Here is a 27,866-nt window from a genome sequence, read left to right as displayed (position 1 = left end):
CAGTCACCACAAATTGATGCCTCGTTTGCCCAACTAATACCAAACAGAAACTTGAATGGTGGTGTCCAATCGCCAAATGACCAGACCGCGTTGTTTCCCGCTCTTCTCCGAGTGACCTGCAACTCTCAGTTTCACATTCAGCTGTAACATTTTTAAATGCCCCAAAATGCAACCACAGTGCATTCTTTTTCCAAACAATTTCAATATCCCTGTCAACAGCTGATAGACTGTAATTTGAAAGATATACTGATGCACTTTCATAAATTCTTTTCTCATTTTACATTAGGATCATTAGACACTCTTTGCTCCTTTTTGATTTCTGTCATGAGGTCACCACCATCTCTTTATTATCAATGTTTACGCACAATGAGTCTTACCAAAGAGACCTCAGGAAGCTCCTGTTATCCTTAAATGAAAAATTAAAAGAAGAAGAAGAGTGACACTACAAAGGTGGGTGAAAACGAGAACATGCTTCCCTGTGTCCTAGTTGAGGTGGAGTTTCAACGGAACTCCACTGTGTTCTAATCACCCTCCATTGTTCGCTTGCCCCTGGACTGAATTGCCAAACAACACTGAACTATTTGGACTGGGCATGCTTCCCATCAAAGCAATTTCACATTATGGCAGCCTGAAAGGTTAGCCTTTGCACATCCAAAGGGAGCTCATTCATTTGCAACCCTCCATTCTGCACCATGAAAGGCCCGTGGCCCCCTGTATTATTTGATGTGCTCTCTGAACAAACGCCCGAGATGGCCTATTGAAAAACCACTGCCGAGTTCCTTTAGAAAATAGGGGAGGTCCAAAAAGTCAAACATAATACTCTTGTGAATATGCATACTTGAGGTGGTGTTATACTGTGTATGGCTGGACATGGCATGTCAGACCAAGGTGCAAACGTTGTAAACGCATGCTGCTCATGAATGCATCCACACCTTGATTTTATAGGTTATGGATGCAAATGTTCAGGTTTTATAGCTGTGCACAGAAATGAAATACTCCAATTCCTCTTCCTGCTATCTACAGTGTCGCTCTTCCCTGTTAGGGTTGAATCTGTACATTTCTCTTAAACTACATTAAAGATGGGGCAAACCGCACATGAACCTAAAACCAGAAGAATATGGACCACAGCTCCATGTAAGAAATGGTGAAGACAGCTGAGGGTGCTAATGTGTGATATTGAGGCCATAAATCATGGACTTGCCTGGATAGTTACATAGAGCAGGAGAAGGACCAAGTGACAAAATTGTGTCAGCTGTGGCCTGCAAGGATGGAGAGAATGCAGAACCATCGGCTCAAAGCATTTGAGTAGAAGGGCTGGGATTGCGGTCCTCCCAGTGACACACAATCCTAGTAACACACAAGTATCCATCCCAGACTTGGCTGGTGTATCTGTGCACTGCTGGCCTGGTTGATACCTAGCGCCAAGAATATTGAGTGAGTGTGTAAATTGATAGTCCTTCCAAGCCCTGATTCCCGAACAAAGCGGACTAGGGAGGTATGACCTGCGAAGGAGATAACACCTTGGCTAATCTGTGGATTCTCGCCGAGGTCATTGGAGACGGGTAACAGATCACTCTTGGAGTCAGCACTCGACAAAATGAGCATTGTGTAAGTTTATATCTGTTTTTATTTGTAACTGGTTGAAGAGGCACTCAAAACAAATGAGAGTTGTCACACCTGGTGATCCCACAGAAAGATCTGCCAATCCACACTTTGAAAAAAACAAACACACAAACAAACACACAGAAATGAAAATAGCTCATAGCCCACGTCCGAGGATCCACTAATTGACTGAGTGTCTCTCTGCAGAACTCCAGATTAAGATATGTTTTGCATTGGATGTGAAGTTTTATGCTGTTGGAAGTGTTACTGATATTATTATTATTTTTTTATTTATCTATCTATTTCTTAAAACGTCTTGTGCAAAATCTAAACGTCATTTCTGTAACGAACGTCCTTTGAAATGCACTGGTTCTCATTCCCATTGGTTCACTGTAGCGCCAATCATCTCATCCAAACCCAGGCCGACACCCTCATTCCCGATCAGTTCAGGCTATGCCTACATCGTCAGTTCTCTGCTACATTGTATATCATAAGGACATGTCAAAGAAAGCATTGTCCGCTGTCATAGCAAAAAGAGCATAATAATTGCAGTAAAATTGGTGCAATAGAAAAATGGGCTGATGCTTTTAAATGCAGCCCCAATTCCACCCTGTCAAATGTATTTCCCTAGAAAAGGCATCATTACTGTTATTTTCTGGGTTTTAATCCCAATAACAATAATAAACATGTATTTACACACTATTAGCAGCTGTTCTTTTGGACCTTAAGCTTACCTAAGGAAGAAGAAGAAGAAGTATATATATATATATATATATATATATATATATATATATATATAAACTGAATAACTTAAAATAATAACGTCCTCCCTTTTCCCCAGAAATGAAGTAAAAAAATAAAATAACAACATAAAAAAAACAATGTACACAAAGGTAGGTTTATAATAATATTATTAATAATAATAATAATAATAATAATAATAATAATAATAATAATAATAATAATAATAATAATAATAATAATAGCAAACAGGACAGATGTCATACAGGTGAGGGGTGAGTTCAGCTGGGAAGGGGCAGGAAGTGGGTGGAAGGATGTCTCCGCCGAGCTTTGTGTCCCCGGCGAGGGTTCCCGCGCCCGTTCAGAGAGACGAACATCTGCCGCCCGTTGTGCTTCCAGCGGACCGAGGCGTAGGTGTTATACCCATTCTCCTCGATCCGCTCCTTGAACTTGCAGTTGTGGTTGTACTTCACCTGTGGACAGAGACACGGGTGATGAGCGTGCGTGGCAGGACACTAATTACAGCTGGCACGTATCCTCCGCATCATTATTTTGTATCCAAATCAACCAAGTCTAACCTGGAGGAGTTGAGAGTGAAAGCTGTCTGTCATTTCCATAATTATATAATATAACAATATTCAATTGAGTGTTCTTTCATGTGTGTGTGCATTGTAAAGAGTTTTAAGTCTTGCACTCGTGCCTCGTTTGAGGGTATCATAAAAAAACAGGGGTCTTTCTCTCCTCAACAAAAGTCAGTCAACAAAACTGGTCCACCAACTAAAAGAAAAATCCTCTGTGGCAGAATTTTGCTTTTTTCATTCGTTATCAGTGTGTGGAGCCATGGCTGGAGAGTCAGTGTGCTGACAAAAGAAAAAAAAAATCTACTGATGATCCTACCTACCTCTTAGACATCAAATGTGGCCCTCATGTTGATAAGATACCCAGACCATGACTGTGCAAGGCTCAATTCAAAGGGTAATGTAACAAGTCACTGTTTGATGTCCACAAATGTTTTTATCTGGCTCGGCAGGCAGGCAATTGTCTTGTTTACTCTGCTGCACACAGAGGCAACTATCTGTGACGCATCTTATCGCAGCACTTGGACTGATTGCCAAGCAAATTTCTGTCAAAGCTGTAAAACATCCAGTTGTGGAGCCAGAGTCTACCTAACTGTGGTGGGGGAGAGTGGTGCGAACTGGAAGGAAGTGTGCAAATTACCCCCAGGATTCTTCCTGCTCTTTTAGGTTCTGCTGGATAATAGTGTGACATGCATACCCTCTAGTATGGTCTTTTGGTCCTAACTGCCCTGCCGAAACTTGAGGTTAAACCATGAACACATTAAATCAACCGCCTGCAAAAGCCAGGACCATGAAAGATGCTCATTCTGAATCATGCTGCTTAGAAGGTTACCTACCGATCCGTACAGCGTCCCTTTCTTGGACATGGCTAAGTACAGCCCAGTGCTGACAGATTTGATGGCGACAACTCCCACGCTGACAGATCGGATTTCCATCAGGCCTGAAAGAGAGAGGATAGGAGTCACAATAAGGACAGGGAGTCAAGTTAGGGCGTACGGTCATTTCTCTGGAATCCGTACGCTAACGGTACCGATCACTGCAACCAGGTTTTGCCACTTTCGTTCTCTTGGTGCTCTAGGCTTGCTTAGGGGAATGGCTCAACACATGAGAAGGAGAAAAAAACACTTAATTCTCTTAAAGTCATTGTAAAGTTCTGAACACCTTTTAAGACTTTGGGAAGGATAATTTCAGGAATGCTGATAATGCATAGAGTTATAGTGTGATGCCAATGGTGGGTTGTTACAGAAGTTTTATTTTTATCTAAGACATCTATGTGGAACTATGTTATGTCGTGCAGAAGGGGCTGATCTTCTCAGCTTTATCTTTCAATAAATGAGTAACCAGTTCTGAGGTGACAATGAACGCACATGGGGCAGAACGGTGTGTTTACCGTGAAGCACAGGCACTTTAAACAGGTACTAACCCTCTTAAAATACAGACATCACTTGAGGTTAAGGTATTTTCTTAAAAGTTGATTGCAAAGCCGTGCCACACAGCAGGATTTGGATCAGGTTCCCTCTTCACAAAGCTCAGACACTTCTTCGTGATGATAGACGGCATTATTACGGGGTTGACCCGAGATTGTTGCGTCGGGAGATCTGAATAGGTGATAATTGCTGGATAGACAGACTGTCAGATGAGAGGTGAGATGACCCTCCATGCAACCTGCTATCGTATCCAAGCCCTCTCCTTAGCAACCGGAGATTCACAAACATCTCCTGAAACACACGCCAGGTTCCTTCAGGGCATCTGACGTCACCTAATGGAAACCAGTGAGGGTGGCAAACGAAACGTGTGTATTTCCCTTGGACTGAGACCGTAAACACGGGAACACATAGGTGCTGAGGGAGATGTGGATGCCAGTGCCAATAGGAAAATGAAGCGGAGTCTGAAATATGTATTTTTTCTTCCCCTGGACTGTGGTGTCTAGAGTACATATAAATAAATGCTGTTTGCTTAAAAGGTGGCAGAAAATAAAGTTATCCACGCATGGGTTTTAATGACAGATCAGCAGAATTGTGCTTCAGTTCCTTTATGTATTTATTTTTTGAACCAGTCCTCTTCGCCTGAGAAGGAAAAAATGTAATCAAATGAAAATACATGCGTGACACCAAAATTTAAAGGACGTCAGGAAACAGCATAACTGACCTAAACAATGTCTAGACCTTCTCTACCATCTTCCCCTGATGGGTGTAGAACAGGGCAATGAGAGTCTTGTATCGAAAAGGACAGGATAGAAAACGGGCAGAGGTTGAAATCACTTCTGAAGAATTGGGGGGGATCAACAGGCCTCTCTGAGTGTTTATATTCTTTAGCACGAGTGGCGACAAGAGCCCCTTTGAGGCTGAACAGCTGCTCACGCGGAGCGCACAGGTACAGTCCCGGCGGCAGGGATGAGCCTTCAGATCTCTCCACGGCTGTTAGATCTTTGATGGCAACTCTCTGATTTTACAAGGGGTATTTACAAAACAGTCTGCGTGCGAGGTTCTTGTAGCCAATTAAGCTGAGCTCACACAAGATCAGATTTTACAGCACATTTAATAGACCCCCGTTAAGGAAAATGAAAAGCAACAGGGGCCTGCAAGTGCTGTGGCCTCTAATTGTCTCCCTTGCCACTTTTGAAGAGTCTTAATATAAAACACAGCCACCCTGGGACAGGCAGAACGGTCCCTAAGTCATACACTGCTCAGTGACCGTGAACAAACCAGCAAAACAACTGGTAAACCGAAACGCAGCCGACTAAAAATATCACCATATCCAAACCTTTTTGCAGAAGATGAAACACTTGTAGTTAGGTTTGAATGATATATTTCAGGGCAGATATGGAAAATCTGTCCTCCACTGGGACTTGGGTCTAAAGATAAGGGGCTTTCATGAACCAAAGCTGTAAGCCAGGCTGAATTTTGGGAATGCAATTTTAAACTTTCCAAAAGAGATCAGTGCTTTGTGATCTCAGCGCAATGAAGAAAGAGAGGGAATTAGAAAGAGGTGAACAAGGGGTGGACCAGGAAAAGGCAAGAGTTTCCATTTCCACAAGGCTCTTGGAAAATCTGTGTCGCCACAAAAAGACTGGATAATCAGACTGAAATCAAATACTGACCAAGCTACGTACATAGATTTGTGTGTGTCCATTTACATCCTACTTTTAACATTTGTGAAAGTGACATTGAAAAAGTTTCACTTCCCTCGTCGAGATCGGTTAACCTGTGACACGCTTTTGGCCTAAGCTCTCCTAAGCTGGGGTGGCTGTTACAAGAACTCTGTGTCTATACACGTTTAGTCAAGTGTGGACTAACCATTTTCCTTTCTATGGGAATTTCTTTTTTTCCCCTTTTCTTTAAAAAAAGGGAAAGAACAAACCCTTGCCCACTCTTTTTCCTTTTTTTTTTTTACTCTTTCTCTTTTCTTTCTCTCCCCTTTTTGGAAGTGAGCCCATCGTCAGATCATTCAGCCCTTTCTGACCTTGAAAAAAGGGCAGAAAAGAGAGAAGAAAAAAGGGCCTTGACAAGGTCCCTTTTGTCAGCATCATAGGGAGATTGGAGGGGGGTGAGGGTGAAGGGGAGGGAGGGCTAAAGGTGGGGGGGTAGCATCACTGTGTGGCCGACACCCCCAACCAAAAGTCTACGAAACTCACCTGAAATGCAGTAGAACAAGAGAAGAGAAATAGAGGGGGGTGCATCTATTACTACTGAGATAACATTTATTGAGGTTAAACCACATCAAAAAGGACACCCTTGTATGAAAAAGAAAAAGTTTTTTTTAAGACTTGTTCTTGTTTTCCTTTAATGTCTATCTTCCTCTTCTACTTCTTAGTCTTTAATTTCTCAGTCTGCCCTTTATCAGTCCTCAGTGCCATGTACTTTTCCTAGGGTTGGGGGGGGAGCCTGGGAATCCCAAGCCCCCTGGCTGGGCACTCAGTCTTGATTGACATACCTTTTCAATTATTTCACAGTTTGCTTGGCTTTTAAATGCAGAGGGCCCTGTTGCTTTTTCTCTTTGCCCCTCTTTCAAAAGACGAGCTTTTCATGTTGGTTCTTCACCGCTGCTCCTAATGGCCGTGACTCGCACCTTTGATCTCCACTGACCCCCTTCAGAGCACCCAGAGTGGGCCGGCCTGTCTGTGTGTGTGTATGTGTGTTTGTGTGTGTGTGTGTACAAGAGTACGCAACAGTGTGCACAACAGTACTTTTAATGCCTGGCGAACTGTGGCTTTCGATTTCACAGAAAACATTTATTTATTTATTTATTTTACATTTCAGAAACAATGTAACCCCTTCCCCTAAAAAAAACAGTACAATTAAGCAAAAAAATCTCCTCTGCCCTCTCTCCTCTGTTATCAAGGGTGAAGTGGATAAACTGACACATTCAAAACCAGTTTCTCCGAACATTTTCTTACTCCAGTTGTGCTGCCACTCGTTTTTAAAAACTCTAGTGCCACCTGCAAATGTAAATCTGAGCAGCCCACACCTGCAGGAACGCTGTGATTGTCAGGGTTGTTGTGTGTCTCCTTGTGTGTGTGTGTGTGTGTGTGTGTGTGTCTGTCTGTCTGTTTCTACATCTGTGAGTGAGAATGGAAGCCCACAGCCGCTGTACTTCTTTTCACTGTCTTATCTTAGCCCCGCTGAGACAAGCTCTGCTGACTTATAAAAAAGAGAGCACAATAGACCCCACTTGGCCTTTTCTAGTCGTTTTTTTATGAGTGTCTGGTGCTTTTTAGCCTCCCCTAGACCCCAATCTTTTGTCTGGAGCTGGGAAGGCAATTGGAGGGGGGGGGACAGAGAGAGAAAGAAAGGAAAGCTTAACGTCACGTCGGTAGCTTCTACCTTGTTGGTCTCTGAAATTGAAAGGGTCAGGGGAGACTCTCTCTTGCTTCCCCCCCCTCTCTCTGAGTTTTTTTCCTTTCTCTTTTTAAAGCGCACTTTTAACCTGCGTCCTATTCTTCTTCTCCAGCAGGCGCCAGCGAGAGCAGTCTTTATATTCCTGCTTGGTATTAATATGACACAGTCTTATTCTCTTAAGCAGCCTGTCTGGAGGTTTTTTCTTCTTCCACACAACCCCTCGTTCCAGACAGTGGGACTGGGGGGCACCCAGGCAGTGGGTCCTGCCCATCACTATTCCCTTTGTCAGCGGTTAAGCCAATTGGTAGCGGAGATCACTGCTTACAAATTGCAGACAGATTCGAACGGCACCCCTGCTCGTTGGGTCATGTAGCCTGGGAAGGTGGAAAGAAAGAAATGAAAGGAATAATGAAAAAAAGAAAAGAAAACGACCTATTTGTGTGTTGGGAGCACTGGTGTGTTGCAGATGTGAAGTGCAAATGAAGCATTCAACCCCCTCCTCACTGTTTAATCGCTGGTGAAAATAAATTCTCCACTCTCTTTCTATTTCAATCTCTCTCTCTCGCTCTCTCTCACCACACATATACGTATACATATTTATGTGCGTCTGTGTAGATATTTGACTGGGGAAGAGCATATTTGTTCAACGCAACCAAGTCAGAAAAAGCGAACAATTTTGTTTATATCATAGACTGAAAAACACAGATTTAAGAATTATTCTAAAGGGCGAACATCCCTCAAGTTCCAGCTGCCTGCTTTCATGTACAGGTACAAAAAGTGGACCCTGGACACCAAAATTATACAAAATCTCTAGGTGACCCAAAGAAGCACGGCTAGATGACACACCTGTCACAGACTGGGCCAGATAGAGGACATCACAACAGAAAATAACATTTTTGATTCAGGATGTTATAAAACTTCAGTCTTTGGTTCTTGTCATCATAGGGGGAAACAATAATGTAGAACAGACACATCTGAGCAGTCTTGGTATGGTCTCATGCAAGCTTTGCTAACACAACCTAAAACATTTTTTTTCATTCAGGTAGGCACCAGTGTGCCACGGACGTTTTGGACACGTGAGATAAGTCACACACACACAACGTTTCTCATTCATCAGGAAAAAATATGTTTCTATCAGCATCAGATGAGTCTGTGCATCAGGACAAGCTGAGGTTGGGAAACCCTTTAAACCCTGACCTACAAGATGCAATCACAATAACTTCAGCCCTAGCAGAAATCCCCTCCAAATGTTAAGGGAAACCTCCTTCACTATGCTCTGGGCACCCCTGGATCTAAATCAATTACCTTCATGGGAATCATCTCCAATACACCACTTGTGTGTCACCAGACATTGACAGACGTTAAAATAACACTGAGCTATCCTTAAAGCACTTTACTTAATGGCAATTTTGACAAATTAGCTATAATTCAATCTGCTATTGAATGGTGCCGGCCTTGAGCCGACAGGTTTATAGCCAAATCGATCATCTCAATTGTTTTTATTGATAGGCGACTGATAGATGTTTAGTTTTAAATGCTCCAGTCTGTATTAGCAGGCTTTACTGGAAGCTTTATAATTCCATCATGGTTCTGACATGATTACTGTTGCTTTAACGAGTGTCTCTATGAAACCTAATATTCCATTAACTTTCTGGGCTGACAGCACACAAACCGCATGCGATCTGTTACTGCCGGGGGCAGGCTGTAAAACACCGTGATGAAGAGATTTTGGTTTGGTTAAAAGCTTGAACTCTCTCTATATATAGCAAAAGCATGGACTTAATATGCATATCTTGATTTGAAACATAGATAGATTGATATATATTTTTCTATGCCAACTTTGCAAGTTCTGCACCTTTTAATTTTTCACTTGTTATTTTCAGAAGAGGAGGTGAAAAACTAAAATGAAACTCCTGATATGTTCTATTTCTCTTCTATTTAGGAAGGGGAGCTTTGGCCTAGCGGTGAGAACAACACGCTACAAAACACACAATCCAGTAAGAGAGCGTCATGGAGAATCTGTGTAAAGGTTACTTGGCCATGCACGCTTGTCAAGATGTGTTTTGCATTGTGTATAATTGCCCAATTAGGTAATTCCACTTAACTCAGATGCGGAGATCATGAAGGGCACTCTCATTTTTTTTTTGGCCACACACGCCTTTGCACGAGAGGAAGAGAGAGAGCTGGGGGGGGGGCTGGGGGCACTGTTTGTTTGTGTTTATTTTATGCTGGCCATGACAAGGTTGCATGTCTTTCAGATTATCCCCACGTCTACAGGGAGGCTGAAGGCCTGACAGGAAACAGGATCGATCAGTCTGACACTCATTCACAGACTGCTGAGGCCAGCTGGCACAGCCCAGTGGGCTGTTTTGTCTGAGCTTCGGGACGACTGATTGGAAACTACAGCAGGAACACATGAGGACATCGGCCGGCCGTAGTCCTCTAGGTAAAGTGAAAGGGCTTACTGTAGCCCATCTGTCAGTGAGATGGGGAATAAGGGGATGACTGCACTGGCGAGCAGGGAGAGTTCAACACAAACAACTTCTGGTCTGATTAAGCCATTTACTAGGTATGCTGGACCTACCCTGGCATCAAGTGGCTCAGAAAGAGAGCCTCTTGTATCTTGAATGAGCCAACGCTGCACAATTGGAAGGAGGGAAGCTGTGGGGTGTTGGGGGGGGGGGGGATTCAAAATCATCTCACAGGAATGTAAGAACAGCTAATTAAGAGAACAGAGACCAGAATGCCAAGGGATCTTATTTCTACTGCGCCGCTTGTTTTGAAATAAGGGCGCAGTCAGCAAGGATAGGTTTATGATTTTTTATTTTTTTTTAATTGCAGTTGTAGAACTGAAAATGAAAGACGTTTTTTTCTTCTTCTTCGTCTTCTTAACTGACAGGCGGTAAAATTGCTGTCTCACCATTTAGATCATAGATACCAACCCTGTTTTTAAAAATGGAAATCAGAAACCTGCTGTGCAAGTCTATTTTTGCCTGTTTATGTTGCACTGCATTAAACACAATTGTTTACTTCTCTCGTGGGATACATTTTACAAGAGATCTTTTTTTTTTCATCTCTCTCATCTCTTTTACAAAGTAAGTGACAGATTAACTCCAGCCGAAACCCTTGTGCCAATTCCACAGTGCAGCTCGAATGGTCTGATACATTCACCTGTTTACAGCAATGACTCTCACTGGACAGCAGTTAAAATTTACAATCTACTTAACAAGGCCCTGACTACCACCTTGACTATGGCATGGCAGCGCCACACAGACACAGCTGCGAGGCTCAGTGAGACCTGCTCGTGTCTCCAGACTTGCATCATCCCTATTAAGTCTCGGAGGCAGGGATGATTTATTTATCCCACCCAAAAAGCCATGAGACACGTCTCCACTGAAACTGGTCTCACACAAAGAAAAAGAGCCCACCCGACCGGTTGTGGGTCCTGCCTGTCTTGGTCCCAGGAGGGAAGTGTTCCTTTTGATGCCAGGAGCTGACAGACAGGAAAAAGCTGCAGCTTAAAAAAAAGAAGAAACAACAAAAACTGTGCAATTGCTTCTGCTACAGTGCTACTGTGTGCCTGCCCATTGAGTCTTGAAGTCCAGCTGGGCATCTGTGTAATTCATGGGAGATGTTCTCCAGGTTGCCTCTCTTTTGTATTATGTCTGTGTGCTTATTTGTGTTTTTATTTAAATAAAAGATTACTTATATTGGCTTGCTTTTGTCCCCCAAAAAATCAGAATGGTCCTCAAAAAGCATGCATCCACTCTTTGAAATCCAGTCGAGGCCCCTGTGGCTCTGGGGAAGTCTCTTGTATCATAAAGCTGGGTTCACAGACCTTGATTGACACTAGTCTTGGACTACCCTACCTAAAAATAACATTGGAAAGCCCAAGTTTTATGCTAATCTGGGTTTGTGAGACCAGCCCCTGATGTCCCTCACAATGTAACTCAGGGCTGTCTAGTTATTTGAGATACAGACGTACCGATTCTATACCGTCAATCTAGAACAGATAAAAAAGCATTTAATTTTATTTGATTTGATCTTAAATGAAGAAGCAGGATGTAGGGGGAGAGATGCTTCTGGGTCTTCTTGATCAGCAGATGAACAAAGCAGATACAGAGAGGAAAAGCAAGATCTTCCCTGCCCATGTTCCTGCTCCTGTTCTCACATCCCACTCTCTCTCTCTTGGGGAGGCTCGTATTATCAGCCACTTAATGTCAATCTAGCAGGGGAGCTTCCAGCCTTTGTGTATGCAATAAAATTCTCTCCAGGATAAGGCACTATCTGTCTGTGACAACTCCTACCAAATTCACAGGAACCTAAAGAGGTGTCTGAAACGGATATCCAATGCATGGTCCTACCAGCCCAAGATAAATGGGTGATGATCTCTGGTGTAGGGCTCTGACTTCTCCATTTCCTATGGGTGGCCTTGGGGAGTGGGGGCGTGGTTTGCTATGTGAAGGCCTCGTGATTTCAGATTTCCTGTTTATCGTTTGGGCCGTTTAAAACTTGGGCTTCTGAAAGGAAACACAAGATGATGTTTAGTACACACTAGAAGACCAAAAATGGCAATTAGATATGCCAACGATGTGATTAGGTTGCCTTGCAGGATGTACAGGTCCCTACATATTTTCTTGCACACTAGAATAAAAAAAGTTCCAAAAGTATGCAATAAAGGGCCTTAAGAAGTCTTACAAATGCAATGGCCTTTCCTACCTCGGCCAGTGTCACGGAGCATGGCATGTTCCATTACAGAGGGCCTAATTTAGTGTAGATGAGCCCCATTGGGTCATGTAATCTTAATGCACAGGGAAAAGCTGTTGAGCAGAACACAGAACACGGAACAGAACTTTCTTCAACTCGGAGTTCCAGATTATTTTATCCAAAGTCTTTTAATTCCAGCATGATTCTCTGTATTTCCCTTTCCCTTTTTCTCTTTTCTAGAACTCCTAAACAAGATTGCTGTACAAGCTGACACCAGGTGCTGGAATAAAAAGTGATTTGATGTGCTGAAAGGAGATGTTTGGATTATATGGTTTGCCAGGGCCAGGATACCCACACGGTATGGGCTATAATGATGTAATTTCTCTCCTTGTTGGATAGCTCCATAGGTTTGTGTTTGGATTGGGGCTCTCTAAGCAAGTCCATCTGGCTAGGGCGCTGTCACAGGGAGTAAGTGACAACGTAATAAACAGCTGAGTTGTTTCAGCCTTGGTAGACATTTTCCCAATGTTTGAAGATGCATTTTAACTCTATAAACTGTTTCACATTTGCTCATAGAAAATGCAATCCAAGCCAAACCAGATCTGATGCCCAGTGAGGAAACTGAAAGGAAAGTAATATTTAAATATTTTGGAGGGATGGTGTTGGGCAATGAATTTCAAGACACTGAAATAGAAATGATGACAAGATTTAAAAAGTAATTTCTAATCAAGACTAAAGGGTTTCTAATACATAAAATTATGAAAATGATACAAAAGAAAAAGCATCAGTAAAATACAGTCTTACAACTATTTTTCATAATGTTATTGATATACAATAATCCCTACCTCCCCACCACAAGCAATGGCCACAGAAACAGTCTGGAAAATTACAGCCCCCCCATCTCTTGCTTAATCTAGCCTGCAATCGTCCCTAGCTCCATTACAGTGGGCTTTTATAGCTCACATATGCGCTCCCAGTGATTTAAACATTATTTAAAGAAGAAAAAAAAAACTCCACCTTTTCAACAATTTCATAGCCAGTAAACTTTAATAGCTTTGCACGGTATTTACCTTCCAATCTTTGTAAATCTCCCCTTCACATAATGTGAAACACCTGCCTGGCAGTTTAACTCTTTCACTCCCACACGCTAACTACAATTTTATATTCACTCCCCCCACCACACACACACCCTTGACATGACAAAAATGTCACCTGATGCCTCACAACAGATATAAACTATTAACTACTACTGGGGTCTATTAGTATCTATACAGTTTATGTGTCCCCGTCTTATATATACAAAAACTAAAAAAACATTTAGAGAAAGCACAGAAATGTATAAACAGAAGAACAACCTCCAAGCAGTTAAATGCCACTTTGCATATATAAATAATTGACTTGCGGTTTCCCAGCCTCCTGCAATATCTTTCACAGTAGCTGCTCTTTCCAGGGTAGCCTCGAGTATAATAGAAAATATCAGTTCACTGCTCTCCTTCAAGCACCACAGCATTGCAATACGGCACGCTGTTGTGTTGTTGGATATTCGGAACCTCTCGTGTTCAAAATATTACAATATATACTGGCAATCATTAGGCCCTTCTCAAAAACCTCTAACCCAAAGCACACATCTCTGGGTCAGTGGCACCTATTAGTTCCCAACACCTCGGATTAGCATGCAAGGTTTTTAGGGATATTTGTACATTAATTGACTCAATTCTTTGCTTACCTTTTGCATTCTTGTGTCTAGCACCAAGAGCATACTTATGTCCATTAAAAAGAAGAGAGTACAATGTGGCTTTTGTTAGTGCAGTAACAGTAATTGCACCAGATTTATTTTTCACTAATGCCCCCCTCTCTGATACGACGCGTGCATCAGAAGTGACTGAGATGATTAAACCCGCTGGGTGGAGTTTAAGGTGCCCAGCCCGTGCACTGCTGACTGCAGGTGATTTACTCCGCCGAGGTGAAAGCAGGTGGCCGTGTGCCCTCAATCAGAGAGTGTGACTCAGGCAGCTCCCACAATCCCCATGTGGTACGGATTCAAGGCCCAGAATCTGCCCTGTATCCTTTTATGCGTCGTTGAATGAGCACTTAGGGGAAGGTCGTTAAAGCAAATTGCAGCTATCAAGTTACCTCTGTGGTGTAACGGGCAGGTCTGAGAGAAGCCAAGGTGGAGAGTGAAGGGTCAGATGGGGACAGAGAGCAGTAGCAGAGAAAGTGGGCTACAGCCATTGTCTGGGATGCAAAGAACCATTTTTGAAGCTGTTTCCTGTTGTAAGCGCTAAACCATACTGTCCAGCACAGTACAGCACAGCACAGCACAATACAGACTCATCGGCAGTCCTGCTTGAGATTTGTTTTTCTTTATATCCGCAGTCAATTATGTATGTGTCTATTAATATTTTGTTATCTTGGCATGCAGGATATAGCTACGCTAAATCTTTGTTGTATTACTCTATCTCAGTGTTATCTTTTGGATTTGTTGTACTACTCTGCTCCAGGAAACTTTGATTCTGTTTAAAACAAAACCTTTATCTTAACAATAACACTGATTGTAAATGATTGTGATCTATTGGCCTCTTGAAAAAGTGAGTCAACTCCACTGCCAAAGCAGATGTTCTCTTCACCCTGGTCCCACTCTCTTCCACAGGCTGATTGTGGAGCATTTGAGTGAAACGTTGGGATGAACGGACACGTTTCAGGTGTTTCTTTTTCTGGTAGTAAAATAGCAAGCTGCTTTAACTGCCAAGGGTACAAGGTAGGCCCACAACCCGATCCCGAGCTAAAAGGAACCAGCCTCCCCCACCCTGCCACCCTACCCCTCAAATAGATGGCGGTCCTGCCAGAGGCCCAGGCTTGGAGCCAGGCAGCAGGATCAAGTGAGAGAACAGTTCCCACTACCTCCAGCTCAGCATGAAACACCCCCACACCGTCCACGCCAACCCCCCCCCCATCCCCAGCCTGCCTGTTATCAGGGCCCCCCCCATCCCCCTTCCCCTCGGAGCAGCACAATCTAGCACTGTTGAGGAAGCGTTTCATTAGCCAATTACCTCCTGCAGATAAAAGAGGAATTCCCACAGTTTGCAAGGGGGGTAGGGGGTGTGGGTGTTGGTGGTGGGGGGGAGTCAAAGGTGGCCCATTACACCATTGCTGCTAATTAGAGGTCAGCCTGGCCAATTCACACAGAAAGAGAGAGAGAGGGAGAGAGAGAGAGAGAGGTGGACACATACGAGATATCAAGCCTTTTTGAAAAGCAAAACGAGCAGCCAAAATAGGACACAGCCAAGTCTATGAACTATCAGGCTTTCTCAGATTAATTGAATAAACAGACGTGGGACTAAGAGGATGCAAGACACATTTTCAGTTATTTAAAATATATATTTCACTACACAAATCATGTCAAGTATTTCTTCTCATCCTCCTGTTTATGCTTATTCGTGCCCGTGGAAATGCACCCCAACAGCCAGAATCCGATTGAGGATATTTCCAAGCCTCGAACACAAATACAAAATAAAAACCACTCAGTCCCGACTATTTGGTATTGCATTTTTAAACGAGTATGGGTTTTGGAAGTGCAACTGCTGGTATCCTGTGCTATGTAAATGAAAGCCTGGAGTTGTGTTAGCACATTCACTCTTGTGTGAATGTCCAGGATTGTTGGCCACCACGAATATCGAACTTTAAGGTAAACAAGTAAACATATTTTTCTGCGTCCACGTGAAATAAATCCATGGCAACAGAGAATACTGTGGCTATGATACTGGAGAGATGGGACGCCGGACCCGCACTCGCACACTTAGATTTGGAAGCCATTAAATTGCACTTTGTGACTGCAGGGATCAATTACAGTGATAAGAGTGTGCTAATCGCAAAAGCTGTGGCGTGCCTTTTCACAGAAAACAGCACGAAAATGGGTCTATTCACTTTGTAACTGCAGCCCTTTACCTTGGCTGTTTGACGATTCCTTTTACATTTTCTTTTTGATGCCCCACAGGCCCTGTGCATGAATGTGGTGAAACAATGATCTTTTCTCTAGCCTAGCAAAACAGAGAGCTTAAAAAAGCATTTTGCATTATGAAAAAAATCAAACAGGGATCAAATTGGGAAAACACCCAAAAACAGTATGTAAGTTCTGTAACAATCAAGATATACCAACTATATAACATTATGGAACAATGTAACAAGTGAGATATAAGATATAAAAACATCCCTGGGCTGATAAGATTCATGATATGTGACTCAGAGTCCATAAATCTGGGGGCACAGATACAGAATCCTCCTTTTGTTTGTTTTTAAATCCGTAAAATAAAAAAAAGGAGAAAAGATTAATAAGAAAAAAGAAAAACATGAAAAGTGCAGCCAGATGAGGGCATTTGGAGGGGGGTAATTCTCCGCAGAGGTCACTAAGGTGCAAAGGGTTAATGAAGCCATGGTTTGGGGGCTTGGGTCTGAATCTGTGTGGCAATCGGGAGCGACGCAATCCGACTCCACAGAGGGGATTTTCTTTAATCAAGGAGAGCAAGAAATGCCTCCAAATCATGCATCACATCCGTAACGAGCGCAGGGCTATCAAAGGCTTCACAGATAGTTATGAGCAGATTCGCTGGGGCGCTTTGTGACTCACGGCTTCTGCAGTTTCCTGTGCTTAGTATCAAAAGACAGGGATTAAAATCTGAGGTCATTTTCAAGTGCCACTAAATTGCGCGCAATTGCATCTGCAGCTGGTTTGCTGTCCAGACAGAGTCCTGAGTGGAAACAGAACCAGATTCCGTTGCTTACGGTAAAAAAAAAAAAAAAAGGAAAGGGAGAGAAGGAAGGAAAAAGTTGTGTTTATGGCTTTTTTTGTCTCTTTTTGGAAAATCACACGCAAGAAATATTTAAAAATAGAACTCAGGAGATGACAAAGATCTGTCTTCGCCAGTGTCTGGTTAGTTACAAATCCAAGACATTTCTTTCTTTCTTTGGCTACTTTCTCTGTCATTCAAGACCTGCATTTGGACATGCTCATATTTCTACCACAGCATACTGAATATTGTCTTTCAACATGTGTTATAAACATTCCTGTTCTTAGAAAATGCCAGTATAACCATGTTATTATGGGGTTCTGCGGTTCAATCAAGGTCAAGATACGATTTTCACCTCGTCCGGCACACAAATCGACAGCCCTCGCTCTGCACAAGTGTCACGCAGTGGAGGGGTGGAGGTGGAGAGGGCTGTATGAGAATCAGATGTAAAAAGGGAACAGAAATGCAAATGGAAATGGAATGGAAGAGGCGAGGAAAATTCATCCCCCTTCCACAGTCACCCAATCCAGCCTGTGTGCCCTGCACTTGCCCTGTTTCTATTATTGACATGAGGCAGTGAGCCGGGCGGGGAGGGGGGACAGACGCATCGGCACCTTGTCAGAGCTGTCACTTGCTCCACTGCTGAAGAGGCCCTGACCCTAACATCATCCCCTGAAGGGACTCTCTCAGCCAGGATGCAGCCAACCTCTCCATTCGTCTGCGTCTGCAAGTCAAGTGATTGTGTGCCGAGCTTGCCACCCCGCTGTTCTGCCATCGTCCCTGCTGAGTATTGGATGGAAATCAATATGCCCTCTCCGGGGCGCTGTGTTATTGATTGTGGTTCAATTAATAAATACATTCATACATACATAAATAAATGCACATGCTTATCTGTCACCCTTGAGAGCCCGAGTTGGGCAACACTGTAGACCACACATCACAGATTCCACTGTAAGTATTCTCGAGCACGTGCCTGGTTCAATATTCAATTCCTAATGTATGTGGAGGCCTCTATCAGATTCATTGCATAAAACCCCCTTCCAATCAGGAGCCAGATGCATTTTGCATTTATAACGTGTTTATTCTTTCTCTCTCTCCCTCTCTCTCTTTCTAGATAGATAGATAGATCAATTTCTGAAGTGAAACCTTGCCATGCAGCTTAGACTTCATCTGCAAAGTCTCATTGTACTCTACTGCACTTCGGCCCATAACTTGAACAAGAACAGAACAAATAACAAAAGGGAAAAAAAACAGCATCATACAAAAATAAAAGCATGTGTTGCTCTCTTGGTAACAGAGTGAACAGGAACACTGTGTGTGTCTCCTACTCAAAGCTGCTCACCCCCCCATTCCTGGCCACCCTATCTGCTCTAATTAAGGAAATGGACAACACGCCTGCTGCAACAGCATCTGATCCCGCTAAAGGTGAGGTCTGTTCTTAATTAGATAGAAGGGAAGGGAGACACGCATCTTTTTCATTTTGCTGCAGGCTCAGAGCTCTCATACGTGCACGTACGTGAACACGCTCTCGCACAGACACACACTGCAGAGCCACTCACTTGCGGGCAATGGGAACACCCAACCCATGTAGGATTGTCCCTCTTTCTTAACGTCAGCCTCTACCGTACTGCAAGACTAGATATCTGTAGAGTTATTGTGTCTTCTTCTTCCACATGTGTCTGTAACTGAAAACCGGTGTGTGGGAATTGCCCTGAAAGATGGTGAAGAAATACACTCTGTGGCTCGGGTACAGAGGTGATGTCAGCCAAAGATTTATTCGCCCTCGTTAAAGCCCAGCTGGAGCCCTCTGAACGCCACTCGTCTTGTGTTTATTTCTGCATTTATTCCTTTATTAATTTATGTGCATGTCTCTTGGGGATGGTCAAACTCTGGTCCCATGTGTGTTGGAGAGAATGGGAGGCCGGACAGATCCTATAGGTTTTACGGGTAACTTCACTCCAATACCTACTAAAGCTCTGCCAAAGGTGAAAATTATGGGCATTTGACGCATTCATAAATCATTAGTTGGAAGGAGATGTAAGCATTACCTCCAGGGTCTGAAGGTGCACCTGATTGCAGAGATTAATTACAGCCATAGCTCCACCTCCACAGCGTGGTCAGAGAAAAGGGACATTTCACTCCTGTCTCTGGTTGGCCGAACGCTGCAGTACACCGATGTCAGGACCAGGCGCTTTGCCACATCATCAACCCTACAGCTGCTTGGGTCGCTATACCTACAGTGTGCCGCCAGAGATGACAGGAAATCAGATCAATGCAGTGCAAACTAGATAATCATGTCTCAGGAAGAATAGTTATTATTAGTATTATTACTATTATATAAAAATGTTTTTCATGGGCAATAGATTTTCTTTTTTATAAACCAGTTCACGTGAACTGGTCTAACTTTGCACTTGCGACAGGTGCTTATTTTCATCCACAGAGGGCAGGGGATGGGAATTTTGCATTGACAAGCACTTCTCCACAGGGCAACGGGCCAATTCATCCAACCAAGGGACCACCTAGATTTATGAGTGCGGCTGTTGTGATAAGTATGCTTATTGGTAAATGTGTCAGTGACAAGGTGGCCTAAAAGGGTGTATCTGCTTCAGAGCAGAACCAAACACCAGGACTTCCTATCTACAGACTTGACCTGATTGTATGTGTGTGTGTGTGTGTGTGTGTGTGTGTGTGTGCGTGTGTGTGTGTGTGTGTGTGTATGTGTGTTGGGGAAGGGCAGACAGGGGCGTTCCTGGCAACAGCTAAGGACAGACGCCTCCATATCGGGCAGGAGGATAGGTAGGAAGAAGGGAGGGTCTCACTTCTACAGAAGGGAGGGTCTCACCTCCACAGAAGGGAGAGTTTCACCGCCACAGAAGGGAGGGTCTCCCCTCACGAGTGTCGCACACTGCAGGCTTTGTTTATGGCGGCTTTACTGCTATTTTTACAACCTCAGAGGAGCTCATCACTTGAGTAAAGGTTCAGCGCGGGGGTGGAGCTGTCAGGGCAGCTGGGTTCCTGTTGTTGTTGTTTTATGATGTTGCTGCTGACACTGATTACAGCAGGATCTGAATAATCATAGACATTCCCAAGAAAACTCTGCCCGTGCAGCCCGGCCTGTACATTCTTGTGTCGTTTTTATCCTGAAGCCATCTTGAGAACTTACCAAGGAGGTGTTTTTTTGTGGTAAATTCATTGTAACCATCGCTTGTGGCTCTGATAGGCTTGCATTTTGTTTTGATTGATTTGGCTCTATTAGTACAGTTCACATCCACTTCCAAATCCCTCCAAAGTCTGATTTCAACAACCTGGGGGGAAGTGATGATGGTAAATAAATATAAAAATCCATATTCTGATTGATGCCCCAACATTCACAACAGAAATCTTTTCAATTAAATCCTCAGCTGGCCGAAGAGTCACCTCTTTTTTAATGCAGTGGCCTTGCCTGGCCACTGTACAAAGCCTGCTGGACTGCATCCCTCAGGGGAACTGGAGTTGAGCTGAGGACCCCCGATTTAACAAATCAGCCCTGGGAATGAATTACCTCTCTTCAGACACAGGGTGTGGGGGGGAGGGTTGTGACTGGATTTCTCCGCAGTCTGTGGGTTGATTTAGGTGCTGGAGGGAACGGTGTTGACAGTGTTTCTGTTGGCAGATGAATCTCAGCACATGTTGCTGCAAAATGAGTAAGTCTGAGGTTCCCAGCTGATCTAATTAATGTTTTTTTTTTCTCTGTTGAAAAAATAAAAAATAAAAATAATGGTGCAAATGACCTCCTGTAGAAGAAAAACGGCCTCTTGAAATTACCTCGCCGTTTTGTTTGGTTTTTCATTTTAATTAGTGCTTCCCAACGTCTCAACCAGCCAGCTTTACTTCCCTCCAGTCCTGTCCCTTGAACAACCAAATTGTAAAAGAATATCGGGAACAAAATTTAACTTTGTGTGTACCCAACTCAAAAGCCCCAGCATGGTTGGGTTCCAACTTAATTCAATAAGGTTGATTTTCTCACCAAAATGGGGTTTAAAAAATAAATAAAAAGCATTCAATGAACACAATAACATGCAGGGGAAAGAGCTCTGTATCGTTTACCAAGCTTTTTAAAATCGAACAGTGATGTATTCCTTTTGATGCACGTTCAAATGAGTAGGATTCCAGCAAGCGGTGAGAGCCAGAGTCAGACTCAATAAACCTACTGATGAACCCAGTTAAAAAAAAAATGCATGAAAGACCCAGCTCTGGCTGTAGCTGCTAATTGCTACACTTTTGGCCATTCATGATATCAAGGCCAGAGTGTTAGAAGCCAGTGTGGTGAGCGCACTGTTAGTCTAATTAGTGTAGCCTCGCCACACTTTCCCCCATTCCCAGGGTATATGTGTGTGTGTGTGTTTTCTTCTGCTAAGAACAGCTGTCAGGAGATCGATTTTCCTCTTTTTCCCACTAGTAGGGCTGGAGTCCTCCTTCACATGGATTAGGACACAGGGTTCGTGGGATTTTGCGTTGCACGGGCGCTGCATTGCTGATGAAGCCTATTTTGTCCCCACAGACTCCTTGTCCTGAGAGCCCCTAATGGGGAATGGGACCCTGGCCCAGCTCCGTGGTTCTCTTTACCTATTAAGCATCAACAAGGCACTGTGTCCACCCCTTCCCCCCGCCACATTGTAATCCAGATCATTAAAAATGAGTTCTGCTAGCTAAATGAGTGCTCTCTGGCTTCAAACCGGATTATGTAGTCGTGCCAGGTGCTTTCTTGTGGTTGTCATTGTTGTTGTTATTCGTAATGTTTCGTTTTAACGGTGTCCAACAGTAATTTCTGTCCTCTTTGGCATCGTTGGAACCGGGGGTCATTAAAAGGCAGCGGAAATTTTTTGGGACTAGGTTTCCTTCTCTCTGTGGTACTGGTACACATTTATTGAGGTGATTCACTGTCAAAATGAAGTGAATATGTGTTTTATTTTGTATTTTGTTTGTCACCTATTTCAGATACAAAAGTTGGCTGTGGTTTCACTGAGGCCCAGTGGTGTTTTAAGCAGATGTTTGTACCATGGAGTTTGTAATTGGCATAGCCTGGCCAGATTGAGCAAGGACTATGGGACAGACAGAGAGCAGGAGAGAGACAGAGAAAGGAAAAGGGAGTTGTAGATTTGCTGCAGGAAAAACAGTTGGGCCAGACAGGTGTGGAGTTTCTGGAGGACACTGAGCCACAAGCGAGCCTGTAAGGGAGTCCAGTCTGACGGTCTTTCTTGCTGCCTCTCTTTTATAAACTTTGCTAAAGGCTACAGAACTTTCTTCCCATGGGTCTCATCCAAACCAAATAAGCCTATGAAATCATAGCAAAACTCATGGGTCTAAAAAATAAAAGAGAAAGTGAGGGGGAGCGGGAGACAGTAAACATGACACGACTGCCCATAAATACTGCTTAAGAAAAACAGAAAAGGAAAAAAGAAAAGGCCTGGCACACAGCAAGGTAGCAATATTTTAATGCAAATGACTTCTCTGATTATACTTGTTGCATGACCTTATTTCCTTAGGTTGAACGCAGTGTCATAGCCTGGATCGCAGTCAACCTTTTGATGTCGGCAGCCACGTACGCCCATAATTTCAACAGTGTGTCCTTTTAAGTGAGATGTAAAAAATGCTCATGAATTAGCTGACCTGCCAACAATATTTCATGGGGATCTGCAGCTCGAAAAAAAAGAAAAGAAGGCAACGGTGCCAGCCCAGCCAAATCGTACAAAATAGACTCTGAACCAAGCTGAGGCTGGGCAAGGGACACCAAACATTGTGCTATGATTGCTTTCCTCCTAATGGCTGTTTCCTTGCTCAATAATTGGCCACCGCAATCCATCATGTTATGGCCGCTCCAGCGACAGCAGCTGCTGCACAGCGCTGTTTGGTCTAATTAGCCGAGAGTGACCTCCGGCCTGGAACAGGAAATGATGCGTGTTTACTTTTGGCCCGTTTTTCTGGTAAGCACGTGCTTTTCTCAGACACATTTACTGTTCCTACAATATGAGAATAGGGGAGCCCCTGACATAGGAAAACAAAATAAACAAATTGTTGAATTGTTTTTTATAACATAAATAAATGAGCAAGGAATTAATCAAAGGAGACAGGAAGAATTATTAACGGTGAAATATATTTTAAAAGCTTTAATTTGCCTTTATGACAAACACTGACCAGTGCAACTTGGACACATTGTACGTCTCTGTGTGATGGAGGAGTGTCATATTTGTGACAGGAATCTAAAACAATTTGTTTATTGCAGACGTCTGAGTGCTGCACAGAACGAATGTCAGCAATCATGAAGATGCAGCCAGCTGCCGATCTGCAGGGTTAAAAAAGAGGTCCTAATCCCGCAGCTTTGCTAGGAAAACCAATCTGCGTTGTTCTACGACCCAGGAGGGAAAGGGTTAAGAAGCTTTAGTGTTTTCTTTAAAAAAAGTGTAATGGGCAAAGAACAAACATAAGTGTGTGAATAAATCTGAACAAATCTAAAACACAGATTATAATGCTTGCATTTCATGTGCCACATTCACAAACCCCTATTATCACCCACTTTCCAAAATCTATTTTATCATATGTGATCCTTCCAGGATACCCTTTAACCCCCCCCAAACACAGACACTTGCAGCCCACCTCTGAGCTTCAAGCGCTCCGCTCAGCAGTTCCAGACACGAGTCTATGGGGATTGATACAGTTTTTTCCAGTGTCAATTAGCAAGGGCCCGTTGACTAATTTCTACTGTTTTTGCACCTGAGAGGCTGGGACTGTGGGCTGGAAAAAATGACCCAGGCAGAGGATGGGTGTAGCAAAAACTCCGGGGGCAGGACTGCCGACAGACCGTGAGCGCAAGAGAGAGGGCTAGGAGGGGCTCTGGCCTGGACCACTGCTTCCCTGCACTCGGGCAGACGTCATGTGAGCTGGTGTGTGTATGTGTGCATGTGCATGTGCGTGTGTGTGTATTTGTGTGTAAATGTCTTCCATATAAAAATATATCATGATTTGTGACATTCCAAAATCCCATGGTCCATTTCACTTGCGTAGAAATGCATGGGGGTTTAAAACAGAGGACTGTGTGACTGGGCTCAATATGAGTGTGATTTGCTGGAGTTTGGTAGGAAAGTGGTAGTAATTGCAGTGGAGCAAAAAGACTCGATAGTCGTGGCAGATACATAAAAAAAATAGTTGGATTTTGTGATATCAACAATACAGTCCTTGAGTGTACTTTTCTGTTGTTTAAAATGTAAAAGCACTGTCTTTGTTTACTCCACCTATCGAATGATCAGTTATCACTCATCTCCCCAGCCCTGCACTTCGACTCTCATTCTATCACAAGACAGACGAAGGAATAACACACGGTTTCCAACACACACACTGTCCGTCCCGCCTGTCTGTCGGTCTGTCTTATTTCCTCCGCAGTGTGCCCAGCAGCACACGCAGTGTTGGCAGAGGAGATGAAAAACACCTCTCACAGATAACACTGCGAGTGCACAGGTGACCCGGCCCCTGCTCGGTGGCAGGCCCAGCACTCTCCAATTTCAAACCCTTGTGGCACTCGGCCAGATGTGCACAGCTGTTTGGGGAAACCTGCTCCCAGTCTGGCACTGACGTCACCCACGTTGGAACCAGCAAACTCTGGACCACCACGTTCAACCTGCCCTCTCGAGTGAAGTCTTCTGACCAGCTGCCATTCTCACACGTTCATTTCACTTCTCTGGTTTCATTCACTGCTGGTCTCTGATGTTTAATAAATGTCACCTGTCCATTATGAGTCTGCACAGTGGCAGCAGCCGTACTGTTCACAGTAGCACACTGCCCACATGGAAACGCGGTGACTCAATATTTCTCCTAATAAATGCATTTATAGCTAAAAACATAAATAACAAACACTGGACAAATACGCAGCTCTGTGCCCATCCAGGAGCTCGGCGATGTTCATCCGTTTGGCTTGTGTCTGTTCCAAGAATACACCACCCAACCTGTTCAGATTCCACTCAAGCGCAGTTTGCCACGGTAGTGTTTCATTGTTATCTTTCACTATTGAAATTATAATGCTTATGTTTTTGTAGAAGAACGACATGGTAACAATCTGAAAACAAGTGCAGTGATTTCACGGCAAGCAGAAGACACACAAGATAACTTGCACAAGTATGGTGTAAATCTGACAACGTTCGGCCGTCGATGTGATACAAGCATCAATAAATCTCTATTAATCTGTCAATGAGTCATATCTCCAGCGCGCAATGTTATCATCAGGTTTATTAAGGCTAGATGATTATTAGCTCTCACACACATGACAAGTGTTCAGACTCGAACTCTCTTCCTTCAGTAACAGATTTGAAAATGCGCCTTAGAAACCAAGGAGAAAGACCGCCAAAGCTGCACAGCCACACTCTGTTATATGACTATTGCGCAATGAGCAACTTTCCAGGAGCTGCTTATGGTATATCACATATAACTCGACTTCATTGCCAAATGTCTTTTATTTTACTTGTACAGTTAGTCGCTGTGATCTATTTTTAACCATTTCTCTTTGTTTTCAGGATTTGTATCCTACCCCAAGGCACAGGGAGTCTTTTGCCCTCCGGTGGGTTTCAGTTTAGTAAACAGACAGGAGCAGAAGTTTGCCATGTGGATCAGCAGTAAACACACACATACACAAACACACACACGGACACGCGAACACACACACACACATACACACACTCATGCTCACATACAGACCTGGTGCACATGCAAGCTGTAGCACGATAAGAGAGCAGATTCCGTTAAAAGGGACAAAAAGGTCTCTTGTGGCCCGAGACGGGGGGTACTCACTGTCTGCGTAGTTCTTCTTGCGGGTGCCGTCCACTTTGCCAGTCTTATCGATGCACAGGAAGAACTTGTTGGCGGAGTACAGCCGGCGCAGCCTGACGTCGCCCTCCAGGTGGTTGTAGCTCCGCGTGTGGCGCTCCAGTGTCCATGAGCAGTTGGCACCCTCGAGCACTCGCAGGGGGTCACGCCCGTTGCCCCCCGGCCCGTTTGGGCAACCCCCCAGAGCAGTGCCCGCTACCAGGAGCAAGGCGCAGCATGCCAGGCAGAAGGAGGCAGAGCTGGGGGCAGCGGGGAGAGGGACTGTAGTGGTGGTGGTAGTGGTGGAGGCGACGGGCCGGGCAAGGGCAGGAAAAAGACCAGCGGCGGGTGGCATCCATCTGCACATGGTGGGTCACACTCCCAAGGCACTCTTTATACTCACACAGGGCATGCTGCTAGTGTTGGGGTCCCGGCTGGAACCTGTGGAAGAAGGCTGACAGTGCTAGAACTGAGTTGTGCTGAGCACCAGGCTCCCACCTTTAGGATCGGCACACGCTCTTTGCCCCATGCACGGGTTGTGTATATTGCTCCTTCACAATGCACCGACTTGCAATTCTCTTTCTCTGTCTTTCTTATTTTTATTTTTATTCTTGGTCCCTGGAAATCAAAGGCTTTGTAATTCCATTGTAAGAATATTGAAATCTGTCCTTTCTTCTTCTTCTTCTTCTTCTTCTTCTTCACCCTGCTCAACTTGTACTATGCCCTCCTTTAATTCTGTACTTTTTGTCCTCCCTTTTATTTCTTGGTGGTTTCTCTTTCCTCCTTTCCCCTACTGTATCCCCTTCATACTCCTTAAGCACTCTCCTCTCCTCTGCACCTTGCAAAGCTGCCCCCTCTCTCTGCCTTTCTCTAGTTGCTGAGCCGGAACAGACAGAGAGAGAGAGAGAGAGAGAGAGAGAGAGAGAGGGAGAGAGAGAGTGAGAGAGAGAGAAAGAGAGAGAAAGAGTTGACACTGAGTGGCTGTCTGGCTGGTTGACCAGTAGCTGTGAATGATTGTGTGTGTGTGAGAGAGAGAAAGAGAGGGAGAGCGAGAGAGAATGTTAGAGAGAGCATGTGTGTGTGTGTGTGTGTGTGTTATAGTAGTCAAGGGAGAGTGAGGGATAGTCCTTAGCTTGCTCCTGTGAAGTCCTTCTCTCTCTCTCTCTCTCTCTCTCTCTCTCACTCCCTCTGTCCCTGTCTGCCTCTGTTGTATTTTACCCTGGGCAGGGCTTGGGTCTAGAGTTGAAAAAAGAGAGGGAGGTGGGGCCAGAATCATTCATAATTATTTGAAATAAAAAAAATAAAAAAGAATCAATGCCTGCCAAGCTTGCATCCTTTTCCTTTTGTTCACCCCCCCCATTTTCCCCATGCCTCTTGTTTTGTTGTCTGTTTGATATCAGGACAGCAGGGCAGCTCTCTTGATTTATTTTTGTCTTGATTTCATTTGTTTTCTGTCTTATTATTTTGTTTTCATTTTCTTTTCTTGTCTTGTCTTGTGAGGCTTTCTAGGCTGGTGACCAACTAGAAAGTGTTAACCCCCCCTCTAGTTTGGTCTCAGTCAGACTCAAAGCCAGCTGGGTCAAACAGAGTGGGAGGTCAATGTCATACTGTATGGCAACATGCAAAGGGGAGCCTATACAACCCCCCACCCCCACCTCCGCCCACCCCCACCTCACCCCAGGCCAGAGATCGTTTGGAGCATAGAGGAAATTGGGGGTCGTCTAATTCTGCTGCTGTTTCTCATTAAGTGTCCGTATGCCATAAAAATGCCAGAGCCGCCACTATGA

General features: G+C 44.0%; 1 protein-coding gene across 1 annotated transcript; it reads right to left on the bottom strand.

Annotated features, from left to right (window-relative positions):
• Positions 1-1,602: 1,602 nt before the first annotated feature.
• fgf22 (fibroblast growth factor 22) lies at positions 1,603-27,260 on the bottom strand. The gene is made up of 3 exons (XM_066695992.1): positions 26,065-27,260; positions 3,758-3,861; positions 1,603-2,816 (listed from the first exon to the last, which is right to left on the bottom strand). Exons 1-3 carry the CDS (start codon positions 26,444-26,446, stop codon positions 2,625-2,627), a joined length of 678 nt encoding a protein of 225 aa, XP_066552089.1. The 5' UTR covers positions 26,447-27,260; the 3' UTR covers positions 1,603-2,624.
• Between the last annotated feature and the right edge of the window lie 606 nt (positions 27,261-27,866).

The sequence above is a fragment of the Amia ocellicauda genome, chromosome 22, assembly GCF_036373705.1.
Source record: "Amia ocellicauda isolate fAmiCal2 chromosome 22, fAmiCal2.hap1, whole genome shotgun sequence".
NCBI lineage: Eukaryota > Metazoa > Chordata > Actinopteri > Amiiformes > Amiidae > Amia > Amia ocellicauda.
This window is presented reverse-complemented; position numbering and strand designations above follow the sequence as displayed.